General features: G+C 38.9%; 1 protein-coding gene across 1 annotated transcript; it reads left to right on the top strand.

Annotated features, from left to right (window-relative positions):
* Positions 1 to 4,789: 4,789 nt before the first annotated feature.
* Positions 4,790 to 10,432, top strand: LOC107628973 (putative plant SNARE 11). Its single transcript, XM_016331629.3, has 10 exons — positions 4,790 to 5,191; positions 5,268 to 5,360; positions 6,082 to 6,175; positions 6,683 to 6,720; positions 6,902 to 6,990; positions 7,524 to 7,603; positions 8,470 to 8,526; positions 8,617 to 8,709; positions 8,804 to 8,878; positions 9,874 to 10,432. Exons 1-10 carry the CDS (start codon positions 5,115 to 5,117, stop codon positions 9,967 to 9,969), a joined length of 792 nt encoding a protein of 263 aa, XP_016187115.1. The 5' UTR covers positions 4,790 to 5,114; the 3' UTR covers positions 9,970 to 10,432.
* Positions 10,433 to 26,802: the final 16,370 nt, after the last annotated feature.

The following is a 26,802-nucleotide window of genomic DNA, read 5'->3' as shown; positions in this document are numbered from 1 at the left end:
ATATTTCTTAGTAGACGTCCACAAGGGATACCCGAAGAGGAGTGTAATTGTGGTATTTTCTGGGTTTCTCTGCAGATTGGTCTTGTTTTTTCCTGGACTCTTTATCCTTATCCCGAGGTGGGTAGGAGAATCCGGTTTTTGAGGTTTCTCCTAATCGAGAGTTCTCCTCCATGTTGATGTACTTTTCTTCCCGTTATTGTACCTCGTTCAGAGGTGTTGGATGTTTCTTGGATATGGAGTGGCTAAAGGGTCCTTCTCGTAGGCCGTTGATGAGTCCTATGATGGGTGCTTCTGTAGGGAGATTTTGTATGTCAAGACATGCTTTATTGAATCTTTCCATATAGCTGCGGAGGTTTTCCCGATCTCCTTGTTTAACTCCTAACATGCTTGGCGCATGTTTGGCTTTATCCCTCTGAATGGAGAACTTGGTGAGGAAATTTTTGGCAAGATCGTCGAAGCTTGCGATCGATCTTGGAGGCAGGCTGTCGAACCACTTTATTACCGTCTTGGTCAAGGTGGTCAGAAAGGCTTTGCAACAGGTTGTGTCCGAGGCATCCGTGAGGTACATCCGACTCCTAAAGTTGCTGAGATGATGACTTGGGTCGGATGTACCATCATATGGTGTCATGTTAGGAGCTTTGAAGTCTTTCGGGACTTTAGCCTTCATGATTTCCTTTGTGATGGGTCTTGGTCCTTATGGGGGATATCTTCGCGGTGTGACCGAGTTATTTTACTTTTGAGGTCGGCTTCGAGCTTTAAGAGCTTGTCTTCCAGTTCTCGACGCCGTCTTGTTTCTCTCCGGAGATCTCGCTCGACCCCTCGCTGCCGTTCGGCTTCTTGTTCAAGCTGTTTGAGGCAATCCTGCTGTTCACGGAGGGCATCTAATACTTTCGTGTTCTGAGGTTGCTTGTCCCCCTTGGATTGGTGTGTGTCTTTTGATGCGGCGTCCGTGCTCTTAAGCGGCGTTCCTTCTTCCAACCCAGAGTTATGGTCGTTGGCAGGGTTGTTTGCCATGTCAATGGGATGACTTCCAGATTCCCCAGCAATGGCGCCAATGTTCCGTGGGTTACTTGAAACAGAGTGGTCAGTCTCAGGTAAGACCTTCTAATCTGATTATAGCTGCCGTGTCTGACTTGTTGTAGCGGAGGAGCTGCTTAGTCCTTGATCACTAGTGCGTGGTGGTACCTGCAAGAGACTCCGATGCTTAAGTCAGTACGGGTCTTAGGCAGGTTTTTTGTAGAATTGGAGAATATGTTATACCTGGGTGCTCCAGTGTATTTATAGTAGTGTTGAGTGACCTTCCTTGAGATAAGTTTGTTATCTTATCTTATCTTATCTTTTGTGGGTGAGATCACCTATCTTCTGGCCAGCCGCCTTCTGGTATGCAGTGACTCTTCTTTCTTGGGCCTCTTTGGAATTCTGTGGCGATTCGTTCCGAGCTCTTTGTGAAGAGATCGGCGGGCGACCGAACTTCGAAGAGGTCGGTTGCTTTGTCTTCGTCCAACCCGGACCTTATAGCTCGGCCCAGGGTATGAACACTATGACAATTGAATAAAAGAGGGATTTAACTCAAAGTTGTTGGCCACAACAGCCGGCCTCACTATGCTACTGCTGCAACTATCAATGGTAGGAGTGGTAAAATCTACAAGAGTTCTCTTTGTATTGTTTTGTCCTTCAGCTATCTTCTTCTCCTCTTCTTTTCTGGTTCTTGCTTGCTTTCTTAATCAGAATAGAGTCAATTTAATTTTAGGATCGTATTGATGAAGAGATTCTTCCGAGCTTTTACTCCATTCAATCTCATAATCGTATTGAAGGAGATCTTTAGAATTATTACTTCCTTGCATGCACAAAAAGGAAACAAATAAAAGGCACTAGTGGAGGGAATGAAATTTAAAACAATAAGAGAGAAATATTGGGAAAAAAAGCACATCAAACTTGATTCAAAGTAACGTATAAAAATAAAAAGGGAGAATAAACTAAAACCCTAATGATGTAAAGAAATAAACTCAAACAGAAACCCTAATAATTAAAAAGATGTAAACAGAAACGAAAACCCTAATAATGAAAAGAAAATAAGACTAGAATGAAAACAAAATAAATAAGATCTAATTTAGCAATATAACCCAAAGTATGATGTCCATCTCAACTAATTCTCAGCAACGGCACCAAAAACTTGATGAGCAAAAACTGAAGCTCACGGATACCGGTAAGTGCACTAGATCGTTTAAGTAATACCACAATGAGTGGATATCATTCCCACGAGGATTAAAGGATTGAGCACACAAATATCAAATTACATCACTAATTAGATCAAATAGAACCTAGATTGAGGAACGTTGAAGAACCCTAAAATGCTTGAATGATTGGAAACATGAAAGTTGAATGCTTCAGAGGAAGCAGTGATTGTTAAATTGGAAGAAATCAATGCTGAGGAATTTCTAGGGTTTTGGAGATGTTCATGTCCTCGAGAGAATCAAACCTTGTTAACCTAATTCTAAAGTTTACAAATCTCTGTTCACGACGAACCTAAAGTAACCAATTTCCAATATCTCGGCTCCTCGGTTTCTCTTTAATTTATCAACCGCCGATGTCTTGGTCGATCAGTTAATCAAAGAGGTTAAGTTCAAAAATCCAATTCAGTTTCTCAGTGAGAAAACACATTTTTTGAGAATTGTTCTAATCTGAATTATATGTCACATATTCAAAACTAGGGTAATCAAAAATCATGTATTGTGTCGCACATTTAGAAAACCACTATGTCTAGTTTATTCAAAAAGTTATGAGAAAGTGTTTTGAAGCACGATTTGAAAATAAGTTCTGTTGAATCAGTAAACAAATCCAAAACGGGATTAGCACACCTGTCAATGCTACTAATCCTTTAGTGATGAAGAACGAAATACTCAATCATAAACAGATTAATGCAAAGCTTTTAGACAAAGGAAACCTTAGATTAATAAACTATTGAAACATGAACAGAGCTCCTAAACTTTTGACAAAGGTTTAATGACTCATACTGGGTACAAAATTTAAGATGAAAGTGTTATAGAGGAACTTGGTTCTCCCCTTTGTGAATCCAATTCACTTATTTATACCTAGGGTTTCTTATTCAAAATTCAAACCTAATCTTATCTTAATCAGAATAATTAAGATAATATCTAATTAATTCAAATCTTGGAATTCAAAATAAAATTACATTCAAAACTAATAAATCACAGAATCTTCTTTAATTTTCAGTTTGAAATCAAATCTTTGAAATTGGGCATTGGAGAATGATCACTGGAGGTTGCACTGGGTTGGTCTTCTTGATCAGGGTGTGCCACGCTGATTTCATGTGTGGCACACACCCTTGAACCTTGTTTAGGGCATGACATGCCCTGTTTGTACGTGGCACTCCCAAACTTGTCTTGCTCCAGGGGCTTCACTTGGTCCTTAGGCATGGTACGCCTTTCATCTCTCGTGGCACGCCTTGTTTGGTTTTCATAGGGTGTGGCACACCTTGCTTCAGTGTGGGACGCTCCAATTTTTTAAATGAACTCGTGCGTACGCACAAGACATGCATACGCACAACATGGGAATAACTCCTTTAGGGCGTGGCCCGCATTGCTCCAGCGTGGGATGCCTTCCTTTAATGTGGCACGCCTCAACTTTGGTGATTGTAGGGCGTGGCATGTACATGTATAGCGTGGCACGCCCCCTTTGTTTAAACTTGTGCATACGCACGAGGCATGCGCACACACAACAATGTTGTTTTTAAACTTGTGCGTACGCACAAGGTATGTGTACACACAACTTTCTATTCTCTTGAGAAGCTTTGTTGTGTTGCCCTTTGATCAACTTCTCCTTGCTACTTGATTTTCTTCTCTTTACTCCTGTATTTCCTCGAAACACTTAGTAAACACCTTAGTAGCAAAAGATACTTAAAAGTAATGAGATTAGAAGATGAAACTGTAATTAAATCTAAGAAAATAAGAATTAAAAGCAAGATGTGGCCGTCGGAAGAGAGCTCCAATGATGGTAGAGAATTCTGGCGACGTTTCTGGTGACCTTCTTCTTCTTTGTGTTTGCTGTTTCTTTTTCTTTAACACACCGCTGCATCCACTTCCGCCATGGCAGCTGAAAAAAGGGCGTCATGACACGCCGCTGCACCTCGTCGCGTTTTTTGTGTTCGCCGCCTCTTCTTCTTCAACATGCCGCTGCATCCCCTTCTGCCATGGCAGCTGAAGAAGAAGACCGCCATGGCACGCCGTTGCACCTCGCCGCGTTTTTCATGTTCGCCTCCTCTTCTTCTTCAATACGCGGCTGTATCCCCTTTTCTGTCCCCTTCCGCCATGGCAGTATCTCGCCGCATTCTTGTTTTCGCCACTTTTTCTTCTTCAACACACAGCTGCGTCCCTTTTGTGTCCCCTCTACCATGGTGGCACTTCGTCGCTGCGTCTCCTTCCACCATGAAAAAGAAGAAGAAGAAGGGTCTCCTCTGCCATAGCAGCCGCCGTATCTCCTTCTGCGATGGCAAAGAAAAAGAACATCAGAAATGTTGCCAGAACTCTCTCCCATTATCAGAACTCTCTTCCAACCGTCACATTTGTATTTTTCATTCATTGTAACATCATTATTTCATGGTTGGATAATTTTGTCAAATTTTAAAATTTTTGAGGAGCTATTTTATTAATAACAAAAGTCAGGTATCATTCTGTGCCAAAATCTTTTGAATATCAATTTAGGATTTACCTATTTATTTTTTTGACATCTTTGTTAGAACTAAAATCCTTAGGAATCTTTCGGTAAAAATAAGTTTAAAATCACGGTTCACGATGGACGGGGGTCAGCAGTGTCTATTTTGTTGGCAGGGAAGGAGGAAAAGGATCTATCTCATTCTCCTGAAGAAGGCGACACTACTCCATAGTTACACTTGTTTCCCTGTTGAGATTTCATTGGATCCAATGCTGCATTAGTTTTTTCTCTCTCAATCTCTGATTCGCAATCCGAATCAGCCCTGCGGGTTTGACTTAGGAAGACTTAAGTATACCAATCACTAAATAATTTCAAATCCTCATTTTCATTTTCATCTCCTTGGTGTGTGGGATCAATTAGATCTCGTTTTTGTATTGGTAAAAATGGATCAATTGTCAGCTATCAGTGAGGAACTCGCCGAGATCGATGGCCGCATAGCCGATAATTTCCGCTCTCTAGCGTAATCTTACTAACCTTACCAATTTCCAACTGATTCTGATTCTGATTCTGAATTCCCTATTATTGGTGTTGGGCAGGAATGGCTTCCAGAAGCTTGACAAGATTAAAGATTCCAGCAGACAGAGCAGGCAGCTCGAAGACCTCACTGACAAAATGCGCGACTCCAAACGGTAAAATGCACTAATAATACACACCTCTTTGATCTTTTCATGACTATGATGATGATGATGATGATGATGATGATGATGATGATGATGATGATGATGATGGTCGTGATGGTGATTCACATGTTGCCTTGCTTGTGGTTGACCACATATCAGGTTCCACAGACAATGAGGGTTGGCACAGGTGTAGAGACCCGAAATGTATCTAAAAGGATGTGGGTTTGAATCCTTTCTGCCTAATAAAGGTGCCTTTGATAGGTGATTTATAAGAAATTTTTATTAAAAGGGCAGCCGTGGCCATTTCTATGACTTCAACCGTCATACAGAGACAACTCAACCGTTGCTCCAAGACCCCCCTTCATAATAGATTTTTATTATCGAAAAAAAAGTGTATTGTACATTTTATTAAGACTAGGATATTTGGGCAGTGGCTAATAAATACAAATTAAGTTGGGATTGTCACCATTGACAGATCTTTGTTAAATGTAAAATAATCAGAACCCAACCCTTGGTTTGTGTGTGCAGTGACAAATGTGTTGTTGTTGTTTGGTGCTTTCTAAAGCTTTGTTTTTGTTACTTTCATGAAACCATTAGTTTTGGAAGCATAGCTAGTCACTGAGCATGAACAATCACAACCTTTTAAGAATTGAGGTTTTGGTTTTACTCTCTATGGTCACTGTCTCACTGAAGTGCTTGTATGTATGTATGGTTGGGTATACTTTTTCAGTCTTATAAAAGAGTTCGATAAAGAGGTGAAAGCTTTGGAGGCTAATTTTGACAGAGAAACCACCAAAATGTTGAATGACAAGAAGCAGTCGATGGTGAGATGTTAGCTCTAGAAACCTTAAGGCTGTGTTTGTTTACAGGCACAAAATTGTGTTTGGCAGATGAGACATGAATAGAGATATTGTGTCCAAAGACACTGAATTAATATATTTTGTGTCCATCCTAGCAGGAAGGACACAAAGATACTAACAAGAGACACAACTTATTTTTCATTTTTTCTTTTATTATTCTTGTTAATTTTTCATAATTATATTTTTTATTATTATATTTTGCTTCCCAAATTTTTTGAATGAAAAAAATGAGAATAAATTGGACTTTTATAATTTGTTCTAGTTTATTACCAAATAAAATACAAAAATACTAATTTTTGTGTCTCTGTCCTTTGTGTCTTATTCTCAGTGTCTTATCTTGTGTTATCAAACGCAGCCTAAGTTTCTGTTTTTGCTACCAGTTGTTATCTTTGGTACATTCTCCTTAAATTATCTTTGGAATCAATCAACTTAACTGATGAATGTTTCTGCATTTGCTGTCTTCTGTTGCAGATCAAAGAGCTCAATTCATATGTCGCTTTGAAAAAACAGTAAGTGAATGTATCATAATAGTAGTAAGGGTTTGCCTGTTTGGCATGCATAAAATTTTCCCATGATCATATGATATGGCTTCAACGTCCATTGAATGTTGAAGTCAGATCGTTGTTGCATGAGTAGCATGATCTCCTTGATGGTATTGATTGACAATTGCATGATTTTATTGCAACACAGATATGCTTCAAATATTGAGAATAAGAAAATTGAGCTGTTTGAGGGAGCCAATGAAGGTTTTGCAGAAGAAAATGTCTTGTTAGCATCCTGTAAGCTTATGGTTTATTCTAGCATTCATGTATCATAGATATAACATGCTTTCAGAAGCAAAATAAATGAAAATTCTGTTATCAATTTGTTTTAGTATATGCAGAAATAAGTAATAGAACAAGCTTAGTTGATTATGTTTTTTCAATCAATAAATATTTTTCAGCTCATATGTGGTAGAGGAATGCTTTTTGTTGTGCTTGTTATATATAGTTCAATGCGGTGTTAATTTGATTGAGACATCATCAAGTTGATGCAAATCTTGATGCAATTGGTGGGTGTGGGGGGATGGGGGTGTTAATTTGATTGAGACATCATCAAGTTGATGCAAATCTTGATGCAATTGGTGGGTGTGGGGGGATGGGGAGCATACATTAAAAACGTGGACAGAAAGAAAGACTGTCATTCGTCTCTAATATTCTTCTCTAATATTCTTCTCTAAACTAAGCTTCCTTGTATACTTAGCTGAAATTCTTTTTTACAATAACGATTCGATTAATCTGGCACATTTGTCATGTAAACATTTCCTTTACAGCAATGACAAATCAACAGCTAATGGATAATGGGAATCGGATGATGGATGAGACAGATCAAGCCATTGAGAGGGGAAAGAAGGTTGTTTTATTTCTTATGTAGTGTTTCAATTTCTACTCATTTTATTGTTTGCTAAGTTGACAGCTTAGTTCCACAAATCATGCTTGTATACTTTAACTAAGGTCGGACTTGAAAACGTTGTTACCAGCTTTACCATTTTATCCTCCCATCTTGAGGTTTCTTATTTGTATCTCATTGTTTGTGGTGTTGTTTATTTTACACCTTCTCATCATTTTGCTTCCTAAATATCCCAGGAAAATTTCGTCATTTCTTCACAACACTTCCTTGCTGATTAAATTTATGAACACTGTAGTTATATAAGTAATTCTGTACCAGTTTAATTTTATGGTCCTGAAGCATCTCCATCTCAAACACAAGCTGGAGAAAATTTGATTATTGTTTACACATCTCCTGTAATTCTTCTCTTGGGTATTTCAAAATCTCAAAATCAGTGAAATTTGTTTGAGGAGGCATAGTAAAAATATTTTATTATTTTTGTTCTTTTTTTATTTTCATATTCAAAGGTAGCATATTCCTTTTGCATCGTCAATGCTGGATCTTAATGTTTCTTTGTGGTAGTACTTTAAAATCTTCTACCATGTGATGTTATTCATGCACCTCATTTGATTAATGTGGAAAAATTTGGATTTTATGTGCAGTCACCTTTAGACCACAACTGAACTCTCAGTCTCTTTGCTCCACTTAATGTGATTGCATGAAGGATAGAGGAAGAAACAGTTAAAAGAGTGTTTGTGTTAATAATCTGGATATTTGAACTTTTTATTGAAAAAAAATCTGGATATTTAAATTCAGCTCCACGTTTCTGAGGGTAAATGGGGAACATGTCTGATGGAAATTTATTTATTTGAGTCTACTTGCATTAACAGGTTGTTCAAGAAACAATAACTGTCGGTACAGAGACTGCAGCAGCTCTGAAGGCTCAGGTATGAAACTTAGGCTCATTCTACCCCTTCTCTTTAAAAAAAAATGAATTTGACTGGGGAACTAAGGGCTGTATTTGCTTCCTTGTTTAGACAGAACAAATGAGCAGAATTGTCAATGAATTGGATTCTATCCATTTCTCTATAAAGAGAGCCTCGCAGTTGGTCAAGGAAATCGGTAGGCAGGTCAATTTCTACAGGATCCACTTCAATTTATGTAGAATATAGTTGCTATAGGAAGCTTTCATTTTTTTTTAACTCACTGGAGATTTTTCAACAGGTTGCTACTGACAAGTGTATTATGGGATTACTTTTCCTTATTGTAGCTGGAGTAGTTGCTATCATTATTGTAAAGGTATGACCATATGACTGTAAGAGTAGTTCACTTCTTAAATCTCGTTTAATTCAGAATCATTATCTTCTATTATTGTCATGTTTCAATATTAATTTATCAGAACTTAGGTTAATTGTTTACTCATGGTATACATTGCTTGACAATGGGATCATGTTTTTTTGTTGCATATGAAGCATACTATTGATCTGTTGATTAATCTTTCAAAAGAACATCCATAGTTCCATCTTCAAGTCTTCACGTAGTATCCAGTTTTTGATTGCCTATCTCCATTAAAGATCCATGGTTGTAGTTTTTAGGTACTTTTGATATGATGTGTATCAAGGTCTGTTTGCTTCTTGTGATAATGATAAGAAATTTCTCACATATTGTCCTTAATTTCGGGGAGAGCAAACAAAAAAGCACTCCAAGAGAAATGCTGAGTAAATGTACAACCTGTGCTGCTGTGTGATGATAATCACAAGAAATTTCTCACATATGATCATTGTTGTTGGCAGAGCAAACAAAAGGCATTTCAAGATCTACTTGTTTCAGTTTGTTAACAATGAACAAACGCCAAGTAAATGTACTAAAATGGAAGATAGCCTTACCTTGTCTAAAATGTACCAAAATAAAAGTTAGTCTTAATACATTTTGAGATCTATAAATGTAATGTTAAAAGAAATGTTTTTGGTACTTACTATTTCTCGTACACGGAGCAAACTCATTTTCCTGCACCATTTGATTGAATTTTGGATCCAATTCTATTTGGTCCCATACTCCATCTAATGGTAGAGAAGAGTGAATTGGCTTGGTATATGAGGAAGAATAAGTCCATGTAAGTCAACTCTTTTCTTGAACATCCCCTTGGTTCATTTTTTCTGCTAGGACTAGGTTCCGAAGGCCACCTCTGCAATGCACTTGCTAAACTGCTTCTTGTTGTTCTGTTTTCTTAATTTATTTATTTAATTTTTATTTATTGTCTCTAATCATGTTAAGTTTGTCTCTCAAATTTTCAGCTTGTACACCCAAACAACAAGGACATCCGAGACATTCCCGGATTAGCTCCTCCAGCCATGAACAGAAGACTGCTTTGGAGTCAAAGTCACAGTTAAGTAATCAGAATTAACAACTGTGATGCGCTCAGGGAGAGACAGTAAAATGATCGAAGGTAGACTTTGCGATAAGCTCATGAGATTGATTCACATGCTCTTTGGTTTGATGATGACATTGGCTGCAGCTGTTGGAAAATTCGTGTTGCTATTAATTGGTTGGGTTTGTTTATTTTTACATAAATAGTGTAGGGGTTGATTAACCTGAAGAGTGATATACTATGGGTCTAGGCCTGCACTTTTGATTTATTTATTTATTTTTCTTGAACTGAACATTTTTCACTGAAGCTGCCGGCTATAGAATCATAGGGAAAAGCCAATCAAATGATCCCTCAGGAGTGTTTTGTTGATTATAGTGTTGTCAAACTTGTAACATACATGTATTGAATCTTTTATTCTATGATTTATTTACTATTATTATTCTTGGTTAATTAACATGAAGCATGTGTTTGGTTTTGAGTTGAAATTTTTATACATGGAAATCTTACTCCAGTTGGGGTATGTTGGATTGAGGATGAAAATAAGAGTAATTAAGAAGTGAATTTGGTACTTGGGAATAATTTTTCTTTGGGTAAATGTAAGGTATCAGAAACTGTTGAAGAAACAGAGAGAGAGAGGCGAGTAGAAGAAGAAAGGGAATGAGGAATTGTTAGATCTGAAATCTGGTCACATTGTAAAATTACTCACTGATTCTTTTACGTTACAGAGTACTTATACACAGCTTGATGAGCTGGAGAGTTAGTTACTAACAACAAGTTTCTACACACTTCTAATCTCTAACTGCCTTTCTGTTTTGGATGCTGAGTCAGCTTCCATATTTCTCTAACTGCACTTACATCAACCCTGCTACTTTATGGGTTTGCTATCTTGGTTTCTTACAGTCACTCGAAGTTTGGTTCTGAGCTGCACAAACTGTGGTGCTGAGAGGGGTTTGGTCAGTGTGTCAGCAATCTGGTCCTGAGCTGGGATATGCTGGATGGTGATCTTCTTTTGGGTGACATAGTCTCGAACAAAATGGAGGTTCAACTCAAAGTGTTTGCTCTTGTTGTGCAGCACAGGGTTGGCAGCTAGTAGGACTGCACTTTGGCTGTCACAGTACAGACTTGGTGTGGCTGTGCATACAACATGCATCTCAGCAAGAAGATTTTGGATCCATATGATTTCTGTGAGCCCTGCAGCAAGACTTCGGTACTCTGCTTCCGTTGAACTCTTGGAAACTACAGGTTGCTTTCGGCTAGACCAAGAGACAAGATTTGGTCCTAGATACACACAAAATCCACTGGTTGATTTTCTGTCATCCACATCACTTCCCCAGTCCGAGTCACAAAAACCATACAGCCTACAATCTTCGGATTTCTGAAAGCGAAGACCATGGTGGACTGTCCCAGCAAGATAGCGTAAAATCCGCTTTACGGCCTTCCAATGGGTTTCAAGAGGACAATGCATGAACTGAGAGACCTTGTTGACGGCGTAGGAGATCTCAGGACGTGTGATTGTAGCATATTGGAGCCCTCCAACAAGAGACCGGTACAGGGCTGGCTTAGAGAAGGGTTCCCCTCCATGGGCTGAGAGTTTTAAACCAGAGGTCATGGGAGTAGGCATCGGTTTTGCATTGGGCATTCCAGCCTTGTGGAGAAGGTCTGTGACATATTTGGTTTGGGAAAGGTGAATTTCAGCATCATGGTGTCTCACCACTTCAATGCCCAAAAAATAGCTCATCTCACCAAGGTCTTTGAGAGAGAAAGTAGAGTGTAATTGCTTGACCAGGTTCTGAATTTCAGAGTCCGAAGAGCCAGTGATTAGGATGTCATCAACATACACGAGGATGAAAGTAGCCGAGGTGGCAGTGAGCTTGGTAAAGAGAGTAGTGTCGGATCTGGTGTTCTGAAAGCCAAATGAGTGAAGAGTATGTTTAAGTTTTGTGAACCAGGCTCTTGGAGCCTGCTTGAGACCATAAAGGGAGCGTTGGAGGTGACAGACATGGTGAGGGTAGGCAGATGAAATAAAGCCTTCAGGCTGAGACATAAAAACTTCTTCCTCTAAATCACCGTTAAGAAAAGCATTGTTGAAGTCATACTGGCGAACTTTCCAGCCTCTTGCAAGTGCAATACTCAACACTACTCTAATGGTGGTTGGTTTAGCCACGGGACTGAAGACCTGATCAAAGTTGATACCCTCTTTCTGATGGAACCCTTTGGCAACGAGTCTTGCCTTATACTTTTGCACCGTACCGTCAGGGTGCGTCTTAATACGAAATACCCACTTGCAGCCGATGACTGGGGCTGAGTGTGTGGGCCTGGGAGTGAGACGCCATGTCTTGTTGCGGATGAGGGCCCCAAATTCCTCCTCCATTGCCTCACGCCAGTGGGGACTACACAACGCCTCACCCACAGAATTAGGGATGCGAGACACAAGGTCAGAGGCTGCCGCAGAAGCTAGGGCTCGGGCGGACCGGGCAGCACCTGCAGCTGGCACCGCCACGAGGGCCTGAAGACCAGAAGCGCCACCGCCGCCGACTGGGTCAGAGGCAGGAACCACCGCCTGCGTCTCGGAAGCAGAGTCACGCCGTGCAGAGCCCTCACGAACCACAGCAGCGAATGAGCGTGGCTTGAAGATCCCCGATTTGCTCCGAGTTTGCATTGGGTGAGCATTCGATGGAGGGACTCCCACAAGCGGCAGTTGCGGCACCTGCAAATTCTCCAAAACAGCACTTGCAGGGGCATTAGGATCAGACGAAACATCAACCACAGCATTAGAAGAATCAGGGAAACAAACAGATGCAGGAGGTTGGGACACAGGTATGCAATTAACACTATTGGAAATTCTATATGATGAATGCATTGGACTGGGGGTTGGGAGGGGAGAGGCATTAGTGGGTTGAGAGAGGGGTTGAGGAAGGGGCTGCTGTGGCTGAGAGGAGGGTGCTAGAGGCTGGTGAGGCGGAGTAGGAAAAGAGAATAGGAGGGGACCTGGGTTGATTGGAGTTTGGGACACTGGAGGAGGGTTAGTTGAGACAGGGAATAGATGGGGGAACGGGAATTCGGATTCATTGAAGACAACATCTCTAGAAACAAACTCCTTTCCTAGTGGGGACAGGCATCGATACCCTTTCTGGTTGTCTGAGTACCCAATGAAGATACATTGATGAGATTTGAAGTCAAACTTGTGGGGGTTGTAGTGTTTGAGGAGGGGGTAGCATGTACAACCAAACGGCTTAAGGAATAAGTAGTCAGGTTTCCGGCCAAGGAGGAGTTCCAATGGGGACTTGCAGGAGAGAGTTGGGCTGGGTAGTCGGTTGATGAGGTAAGTGGCAGAGAGGGTAGCATCTCCCCAAAAAGATAAGGGTAAGGAAGCCTGAGCTAGTAGTGTAAGGACAGTTTCAGTAATGTGGCGATGTTTTCTTTCAACGGTCCCGTTTTGTTGATGGGAGTAGGGACATGTTAGTCTGTGATGGATTCCATTAGAGGCAAGGTAGGCTGTGAATGCATTTGAGACATATTCCTTTGCATTATCTGTTTGGATGGATTTAATCTTTAAGCCTGTTTTGTTTTCAATGAGTGCTTTAAACTTCACAAACGCGTCAAAGGCTTGACCCTTTGATTCCAACAAATAGGTGCAGGTATACCTAGTGCTCGCATCAATAAAACAGATGTAGTATCTGTGGCCTAGTCTGCTGTAAACAGGGGCTGGACCCCAAATATCTGAGAACACTAGTTCTAGAGGTTTGTAGGATGTGAGGGACTCAGGGTGAGGTAACTGATACAGTTTACTGATGCAGCATGCATGACACAAAGTAGGAATAGAATTTTCTTTATTTATTGATTCATGAGGGATATTACATTCTTTCATGACAAGACTAACTATTTTGTCACCGGGGTGACCAAGCTTTCGATGCCATAACTGCATAGTTTGGGTACTATTTTTACATGTAATGTTTGCATATACATTTCCTATAGAGTTGTGATATTCACTGATATTCCCATATGTGGTTGCTGCAGAAACAGGAGCCATGCGGACAGCAGTAGGAACAAGAGCAGCAGTGGCATAGGGTGCAGATTCTGAGGCTAGACAGGTATGTGTATTTGTTTTATTGGGTTTTATGGTTGAGGGAGGTATTTGAGTCAAGGTGTTTGCACTGATAGGTGTATGAAGAGGCATTGAGGTGGTGTGTGGAGTATTAGAACTTGTGTTGACTGAAATTCCTTCAAATTTGTAGAGGCCATCCTTAAGGAGTCCTTGTAGTAGAACCTGTCTGGTTATCTGACATTTCACATTGCATAGATAAGGCCAAAACTCAAAGAAAACACAATTATCCAGGGCAAACTTGGCTACGCTTATTAAATTTTTTGAAATGTTAGGAACATGGAGCAGGTTTTGCAATCTAAATGGTCTATTTGATAGAGATGCATGCAATATAGAATTTCCAATATGTGTAATTTTCATACCTTGGCCATTACCACCATATACCTGTTGTGATCCATCATATTCTGATCCTGTGTTGAGGTTACTCTGGTCAAAGGTAATATGGTGCGACGCTCCGGAGTCCGGATACCAGCCGGCATCAGGCACTGCAGAGGGCAAGGCAATGTAGGCCTGAGGACTTGGAGCAGCAGGCTGTTGAGGGCTGGATTGTGGCGTGTGATGTTGCACTAGGCCGCCGTTGTGGAATGCCATGGAAGGAGGAGGTGTAGCATTGAGAGGTTGGAGTTGTGGATTAGTGTAGCTCTGGTCAAAGCGATGGTAACATTGCAACGCAATGTGTCCTATCTTCCCACACACTTGACACTGAGGCCGATTACCTTGCCACCACGAGGATCTGCCGCCTCCGCCTCTGAACCCTCTGGTACGTCCACCTCTAAAGCCTCCTCTGAAATTGTTGGAATTATTGTTGAAGTTGTAGGAGTTGTTGTTAGGTGCATCACCTTTTTGCGTTAGATTTGCTTGAATAGATCCAAGATCTACTTTCCTAAATCTTTCAAGCAATTCTTCCTGTGTTTGTAGCTGAGATTCAAATTCGCTTTCGGACAACTGATCTATTCTTCCATTAGTTACTGTGATAAAGGTACTGTACTCTTCACCTAGTCCTCCAAGCGCTGCCTCAATGTAGTCCTCTGTGGAAAGTGGTGCTCCAAGCGCATTGAGAGAATCAGCAACCTGATTAATTTTTGCCATGTATTCTGAGACTGAGGAGCTGTGCTTCTTGAGCGTCTTCAGCTGTGCCTTCAACTGCTTGATCTTTGACTTCACACGCGCAGCAAAATAATCTTCAAGTGCATTCCAGATCTGGTAAGCAAATTCAAATTCAACCACACGATTGACGAAGGTTGCTTCCATAGATGACATGAGCCAAGCCACTAGGCATTGATCTTGTGCCTCCCAATCAGTGTATGATGGAGTCTCTGATGCAGATCCAGTTTCTGAGTTGAGCTTTGACGGAATTTTTTGTGGATCCAAGTGATTTTGTAACTTGTTCATTTTGATGCATGCTAGGGCCTGCTTTCTCCAGGCTTTGAAATTATGCTCGTTAAGCTTGATTGACGAGAACGCAGCGAACGTATTCTGGTTAAAGAAATTCGTTGGAGTTCTTGAAGCGGTACTTTCATGGCTTTTGATGGGATTGGATTCAGGTTCCATGGATCATACAGCTCTGATACCATGTAAGGTATCAGAAACTGTTGAAGAAACAGAGAGAGAGAGAGGCGAGTAGAAGAAGAAAGGGAATGAGGAATTGTTAGATCTGAAATCTGGTCACATTGTAAAATTACTCACTGATTCTTTTACGTTACAGAGTACTTATACACAGCTTGATGAGCTGGAGAGTTAGTTACTAACAACAAGTTTCTACACACTTCTAATCTCTAACTGCCTTTCTGTTTTGGATGCTGAGTCAGCTTCCATATTTCTCTAACTGCACTTACAGTAAAGTATTAAATTTGTCTCCTACGTTTGGGCGTAATCCTATTTTGGTCCTTAAGGATTAAAGTGTCCTATTTGAATCCAAAAAAGTTTCATTTAGCTTCAATGTAGTCCCACCGTGAGGTCAAAGTTAAATAATTAACAGAATGTCCTACATGACAGCAGTACAAGAACAAGATCGATAATTTGGAGAACAAGTACAAGCTCTAGAAGCACAAAATCAACCGTGGATGTATCAATACCTTTATTTATCATTATCGTTAGTTCTATAGAAAATATTTCATTTAAATTGTAAGAAAAATTATAAATAAATGTATTGATGCATCCAGGTAGGGGTGTGCATGGTTCAGTTTTTCCATAAACTGAACTGAAACTGCACTAAACCATTTTAAATGGTTTAGAAACTGAACCAAACTGCTTTGTCATATAAGAAACTGGTTTTAAACCAGTTTATAATACAGTGCACTAATTTAAACCAGTTCATAAAAAATAAAACTGGTTTTAATTAAAAAAACCAGTTTAAACTGGTTTATGCCTAAAACTAGTTTTCACACCCTCTCTCTCCCTCTCTTCCTTTCCTCTCTCTTTCTCTCTCTCTCCCCTTTTCTCTCCTTTCCCCTCTCTCTCTCTCTCCCCCTTTTCCCATTCTCTCTCTCTCTCCTCTCTCTCTCCTACCCCCCTCTCTCTCTCCCTCCTCTTTCTCTCCCCTTCCCCTCTCTCTCTCTCCCCCTCTTTCTCCCCCTTCCTCTCTCTCTCTCTCCCCCCTTTCCCACACTCTCTCCCTTCTCTCTCCCTCTCTTCCCTTCCTCTCTCTCTCCCCTTTTCTCTCCCTTCCCCTCTCTCTCTCCTACCCTCCCCTCTCTCTCTCCCCCTTCCTCTCTCTCTCTCTCTCTCTCTCTCTCTCTCTCTCCATTTTCCCATTCTCTCTCCCTTCTCCTCTCTCTCCTACCCCTCTCTCTCTCCTTTCACTTTCTCTCTCCCCTTCCTCTCTCTTTCCACTTTCTCCCCCCTCTTTCCTTTCTCTCTCCTCTTTCTCCCCCTCTCTCCCTTCTCTCTCTCTTTCCCCCTCCTCTCTATCTCTCTCCTCTTTGTCTCCCTCCTCTCTCTCTCTCTCTCCATCCTATCTCTCTCCTCTTTGTCTCCCTCCTCTCTCTCCTCTCTCTCTCTCCATCCTCTCTCTCCTCTCTCCTCTCTCCTCTCTCTCTCTTTTTTTTTCTCTCCTCTCTCTCTCCTCTCCCTCCTCTCTCCCTCCCTCCCATCTCTCTCTCTCTCTCTCTCTCTCCTTTGCCTCTCTCTCTCTCCCTTTCCCTTCCCGTCTCGCTTCCTCTCTCTCTCCTCTTTTTCCCCCCTCTCTCCCTTCTCTCTCTCTTTCCCCCCTCTCTCTCTCTCCATCCTCTCTCTCTCCTCTCTCCTCTCTCCTCTCTCTCTCTCTCTCCGTCTCTCTTCCTATCTCTCTCTCTTCTCTCTCTCCTTTCCCTCTCTCACTCTCCCTCTCCCTTCCCGTCTCTCTTCCTCTCTCTTTCTCTCCTCCTCTTTCTCCCTCTCCTCTCTCTCCCTCTCTATTCCCCTTTCTTTCTCTCTCTCTCCTCTCCCTCCCCTCTCTCCCCCTCTCATCTCTCTTCGTCTCTCTCTCTCTCTCTCTCTCTCTCTCTCTCTCCTCTCCCACTCTTTCCCAATTCCTTCCTCTCTCTCTCGTCCCTTCTCTCTTCTTCTTCTTCTTCTTCTCTCTCTCTCTCTCTCTCCCTCCTTTTCCTCGCTCTCCCCTTTTTTCTCTCTCTCTCCTCTCCCTCCTCTCTCTCTCCCCCTCTTTCTTCCTCTCTCTCTCTCCTTCTCCTTTTTCTTACCCTCCTCTCTCTCTGTTTTTTCTCTCGCTCTCTCTCCATGTCTTTCCTTTTTCTCCCCTCTCCCTTCCCCCTTCTCTCTCTCTCTCTCCCATTTTGTTTCTCTCTCTCTCCCATTTTGTTTCTCTCTCTCTCTTCCTCTTTCTCTCTCTCTCTCTCCTTTTTTTCTTTTCTCTCTTTCTCTTTCCTATTTCTCTCTCCCCCTTCCCTTATTTCTCTCTCTCTTTCTCCTCTTTCTTTCCTTCCCTTCCTTTCTCTCTTTTCTCTTTCTCTCTCAACCTTCTCTCACTCTATATCCCTCTTCTCTCTCTCCCCCTCTTTTCTCCAAAATAAGAGAGAGAAGGTTGAGAGAGAAAGAGAAGAGGAGGAGAATAGAGAGAGAGAAGGGAGAAAGAGAGAGGAAGAGAGAAAGAGAGAGAGAGGGATATAGAGTGAGAGAAGGTTGAGAGAGAAAGAGAAAAGAGAGAAAGGAAGGGAAGGAAAGAAAGAGGAGAAAGAGAGAGAGGAGGGCGAAGAAAGAGAGAGAAGAGGAGAGAGAAATAAGGGAAGGGGGAGAGAGAAATAGGAGAGAGAAAGAGAGAAAAGGAAAAAAAGGAGAGAGAGAGAGAGAGAAAGAGAGAGAGAGAGAGAAAGAGGAAGAGAGAAGGGAGGGAGAGAGAGAAAGGAGGGAGAGGAGAAAGAAAGAAAATGGGAGAGGGAAAAAAGGGAGAGAGAGAGAAACAAAATGGGAGAGAGAGAGAGAAAAGAGGAAGAGAGAGAGAAACAAAATGGGAGAGAGAGAGAGAGAAGGGGGAAGGGAGGGAGAGCAAGGGAGAGGGGAGAAAAAGGAAAGACATGGAGAGAGAGCGAGAGGAAAAAGAGAGAGAGAGGAAGAAAGAGGGGGAGAGAGAGAGGAGGGAGAGGAGAGAGAGAGAGAGAGAAAAAAGGGGAGAGCGAGAAAAATGAGGGAGGAAGGGAGAGAGAGAGAGAGAGAGAGAGAGAGAGAGAGAAGAAGAAGAAGAAGAGAGAAGGGACGAGAGAGAGAGGAAGGAATTGGGAAAGAGTGGGAGAGGAGAGAGAGAGAGAGAGAGAGAGAGAGAGAGACGAAGAGAGATGGGAGGGGGAGAGAGGGGAGGGAGAGGAGAGAGAGAAAGAAAGGGGAAGAGAGGGGGAGAGAGAGGAGAGGGAGAAAGAGGAGGAGAGAGAGAGAGAGGAAGAGAGACGGGAAGGGAGAGGGAGAGAGAAGGGAGAGAGAGAGATAGGAAGAGAGACGGAGAGAGAGAGAGATAGAGAGAGAGAATGGAGAGAGAGGAGGGAGACAAAGAGGAGAGAGAGAGGGGGGAAAGAGAGAGAGAAGGGAGAGAGGGGGGAAAAAGAGGAGAGAGAGAGGCAAAGGAGAGAGACAGAGAGAGATGGGAGGGAGAGGAGAGAGAGAGGAAAGGAAAAAAGATGAGAGAGAGAGAGAGGAGAGAGGATGGAAAGAGAGAGAGAGGAGAGAGAGGAGGGAGACAAAGAGGAGAGAGATAGAGAGGAGGGAGAGAGGAGAGGAAAAAAGAGGAGAGAGAGAGAGAGAGAGGATGGAGAGAGAGAGAGAGGAGAGAGAGGAGGGAGACAAAGAGGAGAGAGATAGAGAGGAAGGGGAAAGAGAGAGAGAAGGGAGAGAGGGGGGAGAAAGAGGAGAGAGAAGGGAAAGAGGGGGTTGAAAGTGGAAAGAGAGAGGAAGGGGAGAGAGAAAGTGAAAGGAGAGAGAGAAAGAGTATGTAAAAACTAATTTTAGAGTTTAAATAAAACCAGTTTTAATTTGGTTTAAAACTAAACTGAACCATAAAAACTGATTTTTAATAAACTGGTTTTCATAAAAACTATGGTTTCAGTTCAGTTTTTTATTTAAAAAAACTGGTTTATTTAGAACAGTTTCAGTTCAGTTTCAATTCAGTTCAGTGAAACCAGTTTTTTTGCACACCCCTACATCCAGGGTTGAACTTGTGTCTATGGAGCTTGTACTTGTTCTCCAAATTATCGATCTTGTTTTTGTATTACTGTCATATAGGACATTCCATTAATTATTTGACGTTGGCCTCACGGTGGGACTACGTTGAAGCTAACTGAAACTTTTTTAGATTCAAATAGGACACCTTAAACCTTAAGGACCAAAACAGAATTACGACCAACGTAACGGACTAATTTAGTACTTTACCCTTTTTCTTTTTAGGAGAAGAAACTATTCTCTTTAGAACAAAGTTTAACGAGTAAATGGTCAAATTAGTCATTGAAATTAATTTCCGAAAGATTTTTTTAATAAAAATTGTCCTCGAAAGCTTTAAAATTAATCACATTAATCCCTCTGTCTATTTTGTTATTAACAGCGTTAATGTTTACTAAGATGTCACGTTAACTTAACATATCATCATTATGCATGGCTAAACAACAGGTACTGAGGGAATATGTTAAGATAACTATGTCAAATTAGTCCCAAAAAACACAAACCTAATCCCTAATTCCTTCTCCAGTTTCTTCAATAACAGTGACATACTCATTCAAGACTTCACTCCCAGAAAGAGAAACGGCTTCCGATCCTTCCTCTACCTCTCTTCTTCTTCATCTTTTTCCAAGAAGCTTGATGTCAACAACAATGGCGGCATTTCAAAGGTCTCTGCAAGCACATTGTCAGGTTCAGAGTTGATAATCACCAAGCCTACTGCCACCAAGAAAATGTGCATGGTGGCGGTTCATTCTTCTTCTACAACAACAATTGCAATGACAGTTGGCGGCGGTTTGCAAGGAACTAGCGATGATTACATTTCTGTTTGTTCTTCGTTTGAGCAAAAGGTTTCAAGATCCAGATCTGTTGGTTGTGAAAGCTTTTTCGGTGACTTCCTTAACAGAATCTCAAACGGCTTCGGTGATTGCACTCAGAAGAGTCGAATCTCAGCGTGAAGGAAACCATAACAAGCATCAACAGTAGTGTAACAGCCTAACTTTTAGCACGTCATGATCGTACCAAAAGTGAGGCGTTACAAACCTGTTTTTCTTATTTACTATTTAATATTGAGCCTTTAGTTCGATTTCGCATTTCAATTTTAAGAACATTCCGAAAACTTGTGTTATTTATTAATCAAACCCAATCATCAAAGAACACCAAGTAATAATAATCACATAATAATTAATAATAATAAATATTGTACAAAAGAAATCAAAAGGAACTCAGGTACAATTCCTATCCCTTTGTATAAAAATAAATCTTAATAACAAAGGCGAGGGAATTCTATGAAAGCAACTCAACACACAACTTAAATCAAACAAAAGTAATAACCGTCCGCAGTTTCAAACTGAGTCTTCGAACTTGTGTCACTAAAAGGGTGGAAGATTTTTGGGGTTAGAACAAACCACACATTCTCAGTAGGGAATGAGAATGCCGTAAAAGTAATGAATAAAATGCGAATAATTAACATACTCAAGGAAACTATAGTTTTATCAAAGCTTTTGAAAACACTCTTGGTTTTACTTTAGCTAATTAATTACCTCTTTCAAAATCTCTAAACCCAAAACGAATTTTAAATCTAAGACTAGTCACATTAACCATTTCTCAGCCACATAATTAATTCTCAATCAAAACGTCATTTCCTAATCATATTAATACATTCACAAACTAATAGTACAAGCAAGAGATTCAGTTCAACATACAGGCAAGTCGCAATAAGACAAACAGCACAATCACAAAGAAATAATACAAGCAAACACAATCTAATACAAATGTGCAAACAACATGATGCATGTCTATTCCTAATGCAGGTCATGAGCTCATGTGTCGATTGCCTACCTGCTCCCAACATTACCTGGGTACGAGTCCCAGATATGGCTTTCCAGATGCATCCAGTGTGCTTATAAGTCTTACGGCTAGGTCGCATACAGTGTGACTATCAATGTGCTTACATCTGGAAAACAGTTCTCAGTATGTGGGCGTCCCCACCATACATTTGGCACTAAGGCCCAAACAAAGTCTTATCTGTTCTCCTGTGGCAGACATTCCTTTAATCAATATATTCCTTTAATTTTTATTCTCTGCTCTCCTCTGCCAAAGTTCCTTTAATTATCTCTCATTCCTTTACTTTTCGTTCTTCTTCTTTTCTTCCTTATCAAACCGAACTCAAAACATAACTTAAAGCAAAATTCCTTCTCAAAAGATTGAGTTTAAAACATTATACTTTTCTTAATAAATCGAATTGAAAACAAAACTCTTTTCGTAATAACTCGAAATTAAATAATATTCTTAAATAAGATTTGCTTTTAAATAACACTTTAAATAAAGTCTTAGAGTTTTATAAAAATTTGGCAGTATTTCCTCTAAAATTCGGGCTATGCCACCCTTTCAGGGTCCTAACCAAACAATCTCTCAACCATTTCGAATATCAAATCCTTTGCTCTTGAATCAAACCAATATTTTTCTCAAATCAACAATCCAACTAAGACATTGACCTAACCAGAGTTTTCAGCATCAATTACAGCCTCAAATTCACACTCAATTTATATTTTTCATTCAACAAGCAATACCAAATCTACCACCATTAACAACCACAACTCAACAAATATTCATTATAACCAGCCATTAATTAGAATTTTCAACATTCCTAAACAACAAGAAATCAAACACTTATTCATCAAATTCAGTCACAAATACAATTTAAACTTATCATTTAGTCATTCCAAACAATCATAAATTATTTGCAAATATCCACTAGATTTTTATGGCATTCATAAATTAAAATAGTTAATTTCAAAATAAAATTCCCTACCTTCGTATGAAATTAGAATTAACGAAAATTTTGAAAAAGCTTTCTGACCGAGCTGCTGAAGAAGAAAACGTCAGAAATCGTCTGTGCCTCCTAGAACTCCAATTGGCCAAACTCAAGGAGAAGGGAAGTTACATCACCGTCAACTTCCATCGAACAAAAATAACGCCAAAGTGTAGAGAAGGAAGATACGAACATTTTTATCGGATTAGATTTTTTATTGGAGTTACGAATCGTAAAAAATCGAAGCTAAAAAATGACGGTTCTATAGTTTCCGTTGTCTTCTCTCTCTCACGGTGTTGCTCTCTTTCATTATCAAATCCCATTCGGTGGAAAACTGAATGGATAAAGAGTAAATAAGTAAGTTATATATATATATATATATATATATATATATATATATATATATATATATATATATATATATATATATGAACCGAAGCCTTTAGCTTTCTTTATTGGGGATGTTTCGATAAAGTTGCCATTTTCATCTTTTTGTAAAGACGTTTTCTATTTTGTGGTTGTTATTGATTTAAAAGCGTATCACTAAAAGTGTTGTTTAAAGAGAAAGTGTTACCCTTAATCGTTAACTTGGCTCTGATACCAATTTTTCAATTTCGACTTTTCTTTTAATTTCTTTTTCGAAATTTCTACTAACTCTTCATATTTTGCTTCGAATAAGTTTATAATTTGTATAGATTCAATTGGTGGTGCTTTGTTTAAAGGAAAATAATTTGCAACTTCATAATCTAAAGTATTAACCATTTCCACTATTTCTCTTGTATTTGTTATATGATCATTTATTACTAATCCTTTATGTATATTTATAATTCTGATTTCATATTTATAGTTTTTTAACTCTGGTTTAATTTCTATCATAATTATAATATTCTTTTTTGCATGGATTATTGTATATAAAATCTTTTATCTGTTTGTCTTTTTCTTTAATATAATTTCTCAAATCCTCAAAAACTTCTTTTATTTCTACACTTTCTCTTGTTTCTAAATATCTTTCTAATTTTTCAACTTCATTCTCCATTTTTCCTTTCAACAGCTTTAATTCTTTTAAATCATAATATGGTTTTCCAGGCATTTATAAATTTTTTAAGTTTAATTCCAGCTTGTTTATATTTATTTTTATTTCTATCCTTTTTATTATAAGATCATCAATTTCGATCTGAAGATTATTTAATTCCCTTTTATACTCCTTTATTTTACTTTTTAATTTTTTGCCCTTTTCCTTTTTATTTTATTTTCTGGTTTTTCAATCTTTTTATGCTTCATTATTTATTTTAGAATTTCTGCAAACTCTATCATCGATTCATCACTATTTTCTAGAGATTCTATTAATTTTTCTAGCTCTTCAACTTCTCTTTTCAACTTGTCATAGATTATTTTTAGAGCTTCAAATGCTCTTTGATTTATTTCAGAAAACTATAAATAATTCAAACGATTTTCTCTTTCAAAGAGCTCTTGTTTCTTGTCTTGATAAGTTACATATATTTCTTCTTTATTTATTGTCATAATTTAGTATTTAGGGTTTCATTTAATTTTTCGACCTTTTTTGTTAATTCTTTTATTTCAGAATTTTCTTCTTTAATTTTTTAACTTAGATAAACTTAAAGGGCTATTAATTTTAGATTCTCTTATTTGAAAATTTGATGAAACCAACTTTCCTGATGGTTCTTTTAATAATAGAACTGGGTTTTCAATAGCTTTATATTTTGGTATTTCTGTTTTTACAATTTTCTGAAATAATTCATCGACATAAATTCTTTCTCTGTTTTTAAATATTATACTATGATGGCTATTTGTTAGAGCATAATTTATTGCATATGTAATTGAAAATGGTTCATCATCTTGTTCCATTAGATTCTTTCTGTGAAATTTATAAGCCAAACTTATAGATCTTCCAAGATTTTCAGTTGATAAAGGTATAGCATATCCAAGATGGGCATTGAATTTAACATTTACATTTGCCAAATTTCCATGAACAATTCCAATTATTTGATCTATTGGGTCATCAGTAATTCTTTTGTCACAGATTGCTAAACTTATTGGTGAATTAATTCCTTTCATATATGTAGATTTGATTAAGACTTGTATAGTACTAATATGAATCCATCCAATTTTAGATCTTTTTTGTTGATCCTTAATTTTCTCAATCTGTTTACTCAATTCTTCATCATTTATCAAAGCTATTTCAAGTTCTCCATTGGCAGATTTTATCTTTATAGGGGCTTCAAGTTGAATTTTTCCATAGTATATTATATTTTTTCTATTAAAGACTTCTTTTAAAAGATTTTGTTTATTAAAATTTTTATTTGATTTGAGATTTAATTCTGTTTTTAGAACAGCCTGTTTTTCATTATCTAATAAAGCAGTTAATCTATAATAATCAGATTCTTCCGTTAATTCTAAACTTTCTAAATAATTCATAACTAAAAGACTAGGATGAAGATGTACCTTTTCTGTAGAAAAACTTCCTTTATTTAGTATATTTTACATAAGGTGTTTTTATCTCCAGAGGGAAGATTGTAGATACTAACTCCAGAGGGGAGTTTAGAACTATTTTTCCTTGAGGAAATTCTTTGTTAGACTACAGAATCGCCTCGGCAGCTTCCTCGTTGCTCTCCTAGCATATGAGTACTCTTAGCCTTCTGCTTTCTGTTTTCTGATGCTCTCTATAATTGCCTAAGCAACCTATTTATAATAGTTGGGTCTGATGGACAATTCCCATCCTTACCCTTCTTATGACGTCATTGCTTACGTCATTGTTTATTATCTTGCACCAGCTACATTATTGGTGCCTTATGACCTAAGCGCTTACGTCATTATGCAATAATGTTGAGGGATGCTTCAGATGCACTGTCCTCTTCTTTTATCATGTGGGCTTCAGATGCATTGTCCTCTTCTTTTATCATGTGGGTTGATTCCGTTTCATTATTGCTTTCTTCAGATATTTCTGAGGCACATAGCTGGCACTTGTGGTCTTCTCTATCTTTTATCAAATAGCAGAGATTCCTTTTTATCCCTTCAGGGAGCTTTTCTAGAAGTCCAGATAAATTGTAGAATGCTGATTCAAATTCCACCAAGAGTCTCATCTCTCTTTCTTCAATTTTATTTCTTTTACTGGACACAAGCAGGGTATTTCTACTTTTATAATTAATCCTTATGTGAGATTCTTTCGTTATTTTTTGAGTTCTTTCAAAGACCCTTGCTAATGTGCTGGCTAGTCTTCCTTCATGACTGTAAATTGTTAAATCTTGAATTTGATCAATTGGTTGAAAATTTCCTGGGAAGACGGACATGAATATTACTTGGTGTGCTGGAACCAAGCATTCTTCTTCTTCATTAAAAATAGGTTGACTGTTTGTAAATTTTAGGGATACATCCCTTGGATTTACATTGTCAATCATATTTTTGAATCTCTTTACTGCATCAACGAATCATGCAGGAAACTCACTAATAATTTTTAAATCATTAAAAATTAAAATTGTATCAATTAATCCATACAGGAAAAACTGATAAGTGTCAGATGGGGAAGCATCTGAAAAGATAACCAGCTTTGTTAGCTGTTCTTTTGCAATAGGATAATATCCCAAAATTGCCCTTTTTTCTTCAGTCCAATTTAGGACTATATTAAGGGTTTCTCTGAGTTTGATCTATAGACCCTTTTCTTTTCCTTGATTTCAGCCCTTGTAGGAATGTTTCTTATTATACATGTTCTCTGGGTTAATCCGCTCTTTTTAGGGTTTGCTCTGGATGAAGAGCTTCATATTCCCTGAAGGATTCCTTTGCCTCTTCCAGTGTTAAAAATCCTCCTTTATGAATTATCCTTGATTGATGTGTGAATGGTGCTGCTTTTTCCCAGGCATCATATACTCCTTTCATGGGGCCATTATAAAATACATAATATTTTTTATCTTGGGTAGATTTTTTAATAATTTCAGTAATTGTTTTATTTTCTGAAATTTTTTCTTCACCTGATTTGTCCACTATGCTTAGCTGGCTGAACTCTGATGGTTTTGCTTGTTGTGTTGATTTCATTGCTTCAATGGCCTTCTTGAGGGATTGGATTTGTGTCCTTATTTGCTGACAATACTTGCATTTTTCGAATTCTTGCTCATATTTTTGAATTTCTTGATCTAATGCGTTGTAGACGAACTCCATTCTCTTGTTAATGTATCTGCAATAACATTTTTGTCACCCTTAATATATTCAATCTTTATTGGATATTGTACCAAAAATAATTGCCATCTTACCAATCGTCCATGATTATAATCAACTTTTAAATTATATCGTATGAA

This window comes from Arachis ipaensis, chromosome B1, assembly GCF_059453495.1.
Source record: "Arachis ipaensis isolate K30076 ecotype BB chromosome B1, ASM5945349v1, whole genome shotgun sequence".
Lineage (NCBI taxonomy): Eukaryota > Viridiplantae > Streptophyta > Magnoliopsida > Fabales > Fabaceae > Arachis > Arachis ipaensis.
This window is presented reverse-complemented; position numbering and strand designations above follow the sequence as displayed.

Coding starts and splice junctions, on each gene's coding strand:
- LOC107628973 (XM_016331629.3), top strand. CDS start 5,115: ATGGATCAATTGTCAGCTATCAGTGAGGAACTCGCCGAGATCGATGGC. Junction 8,527..8,616: donor CAGCAGCTCTGAAGGCTCAG/GTATGAAACTTA, acceptor TTCCTTGTTTAG/ACAGAACAAATGAGCAGAAT. Junction 8,710..8,803: donor TCAAGGAAATCGGTAGGCAG/GTCAATTTCTAC, acceptor ATTTTTCAACAG/GTTGCTACTGACAAGTGTAT.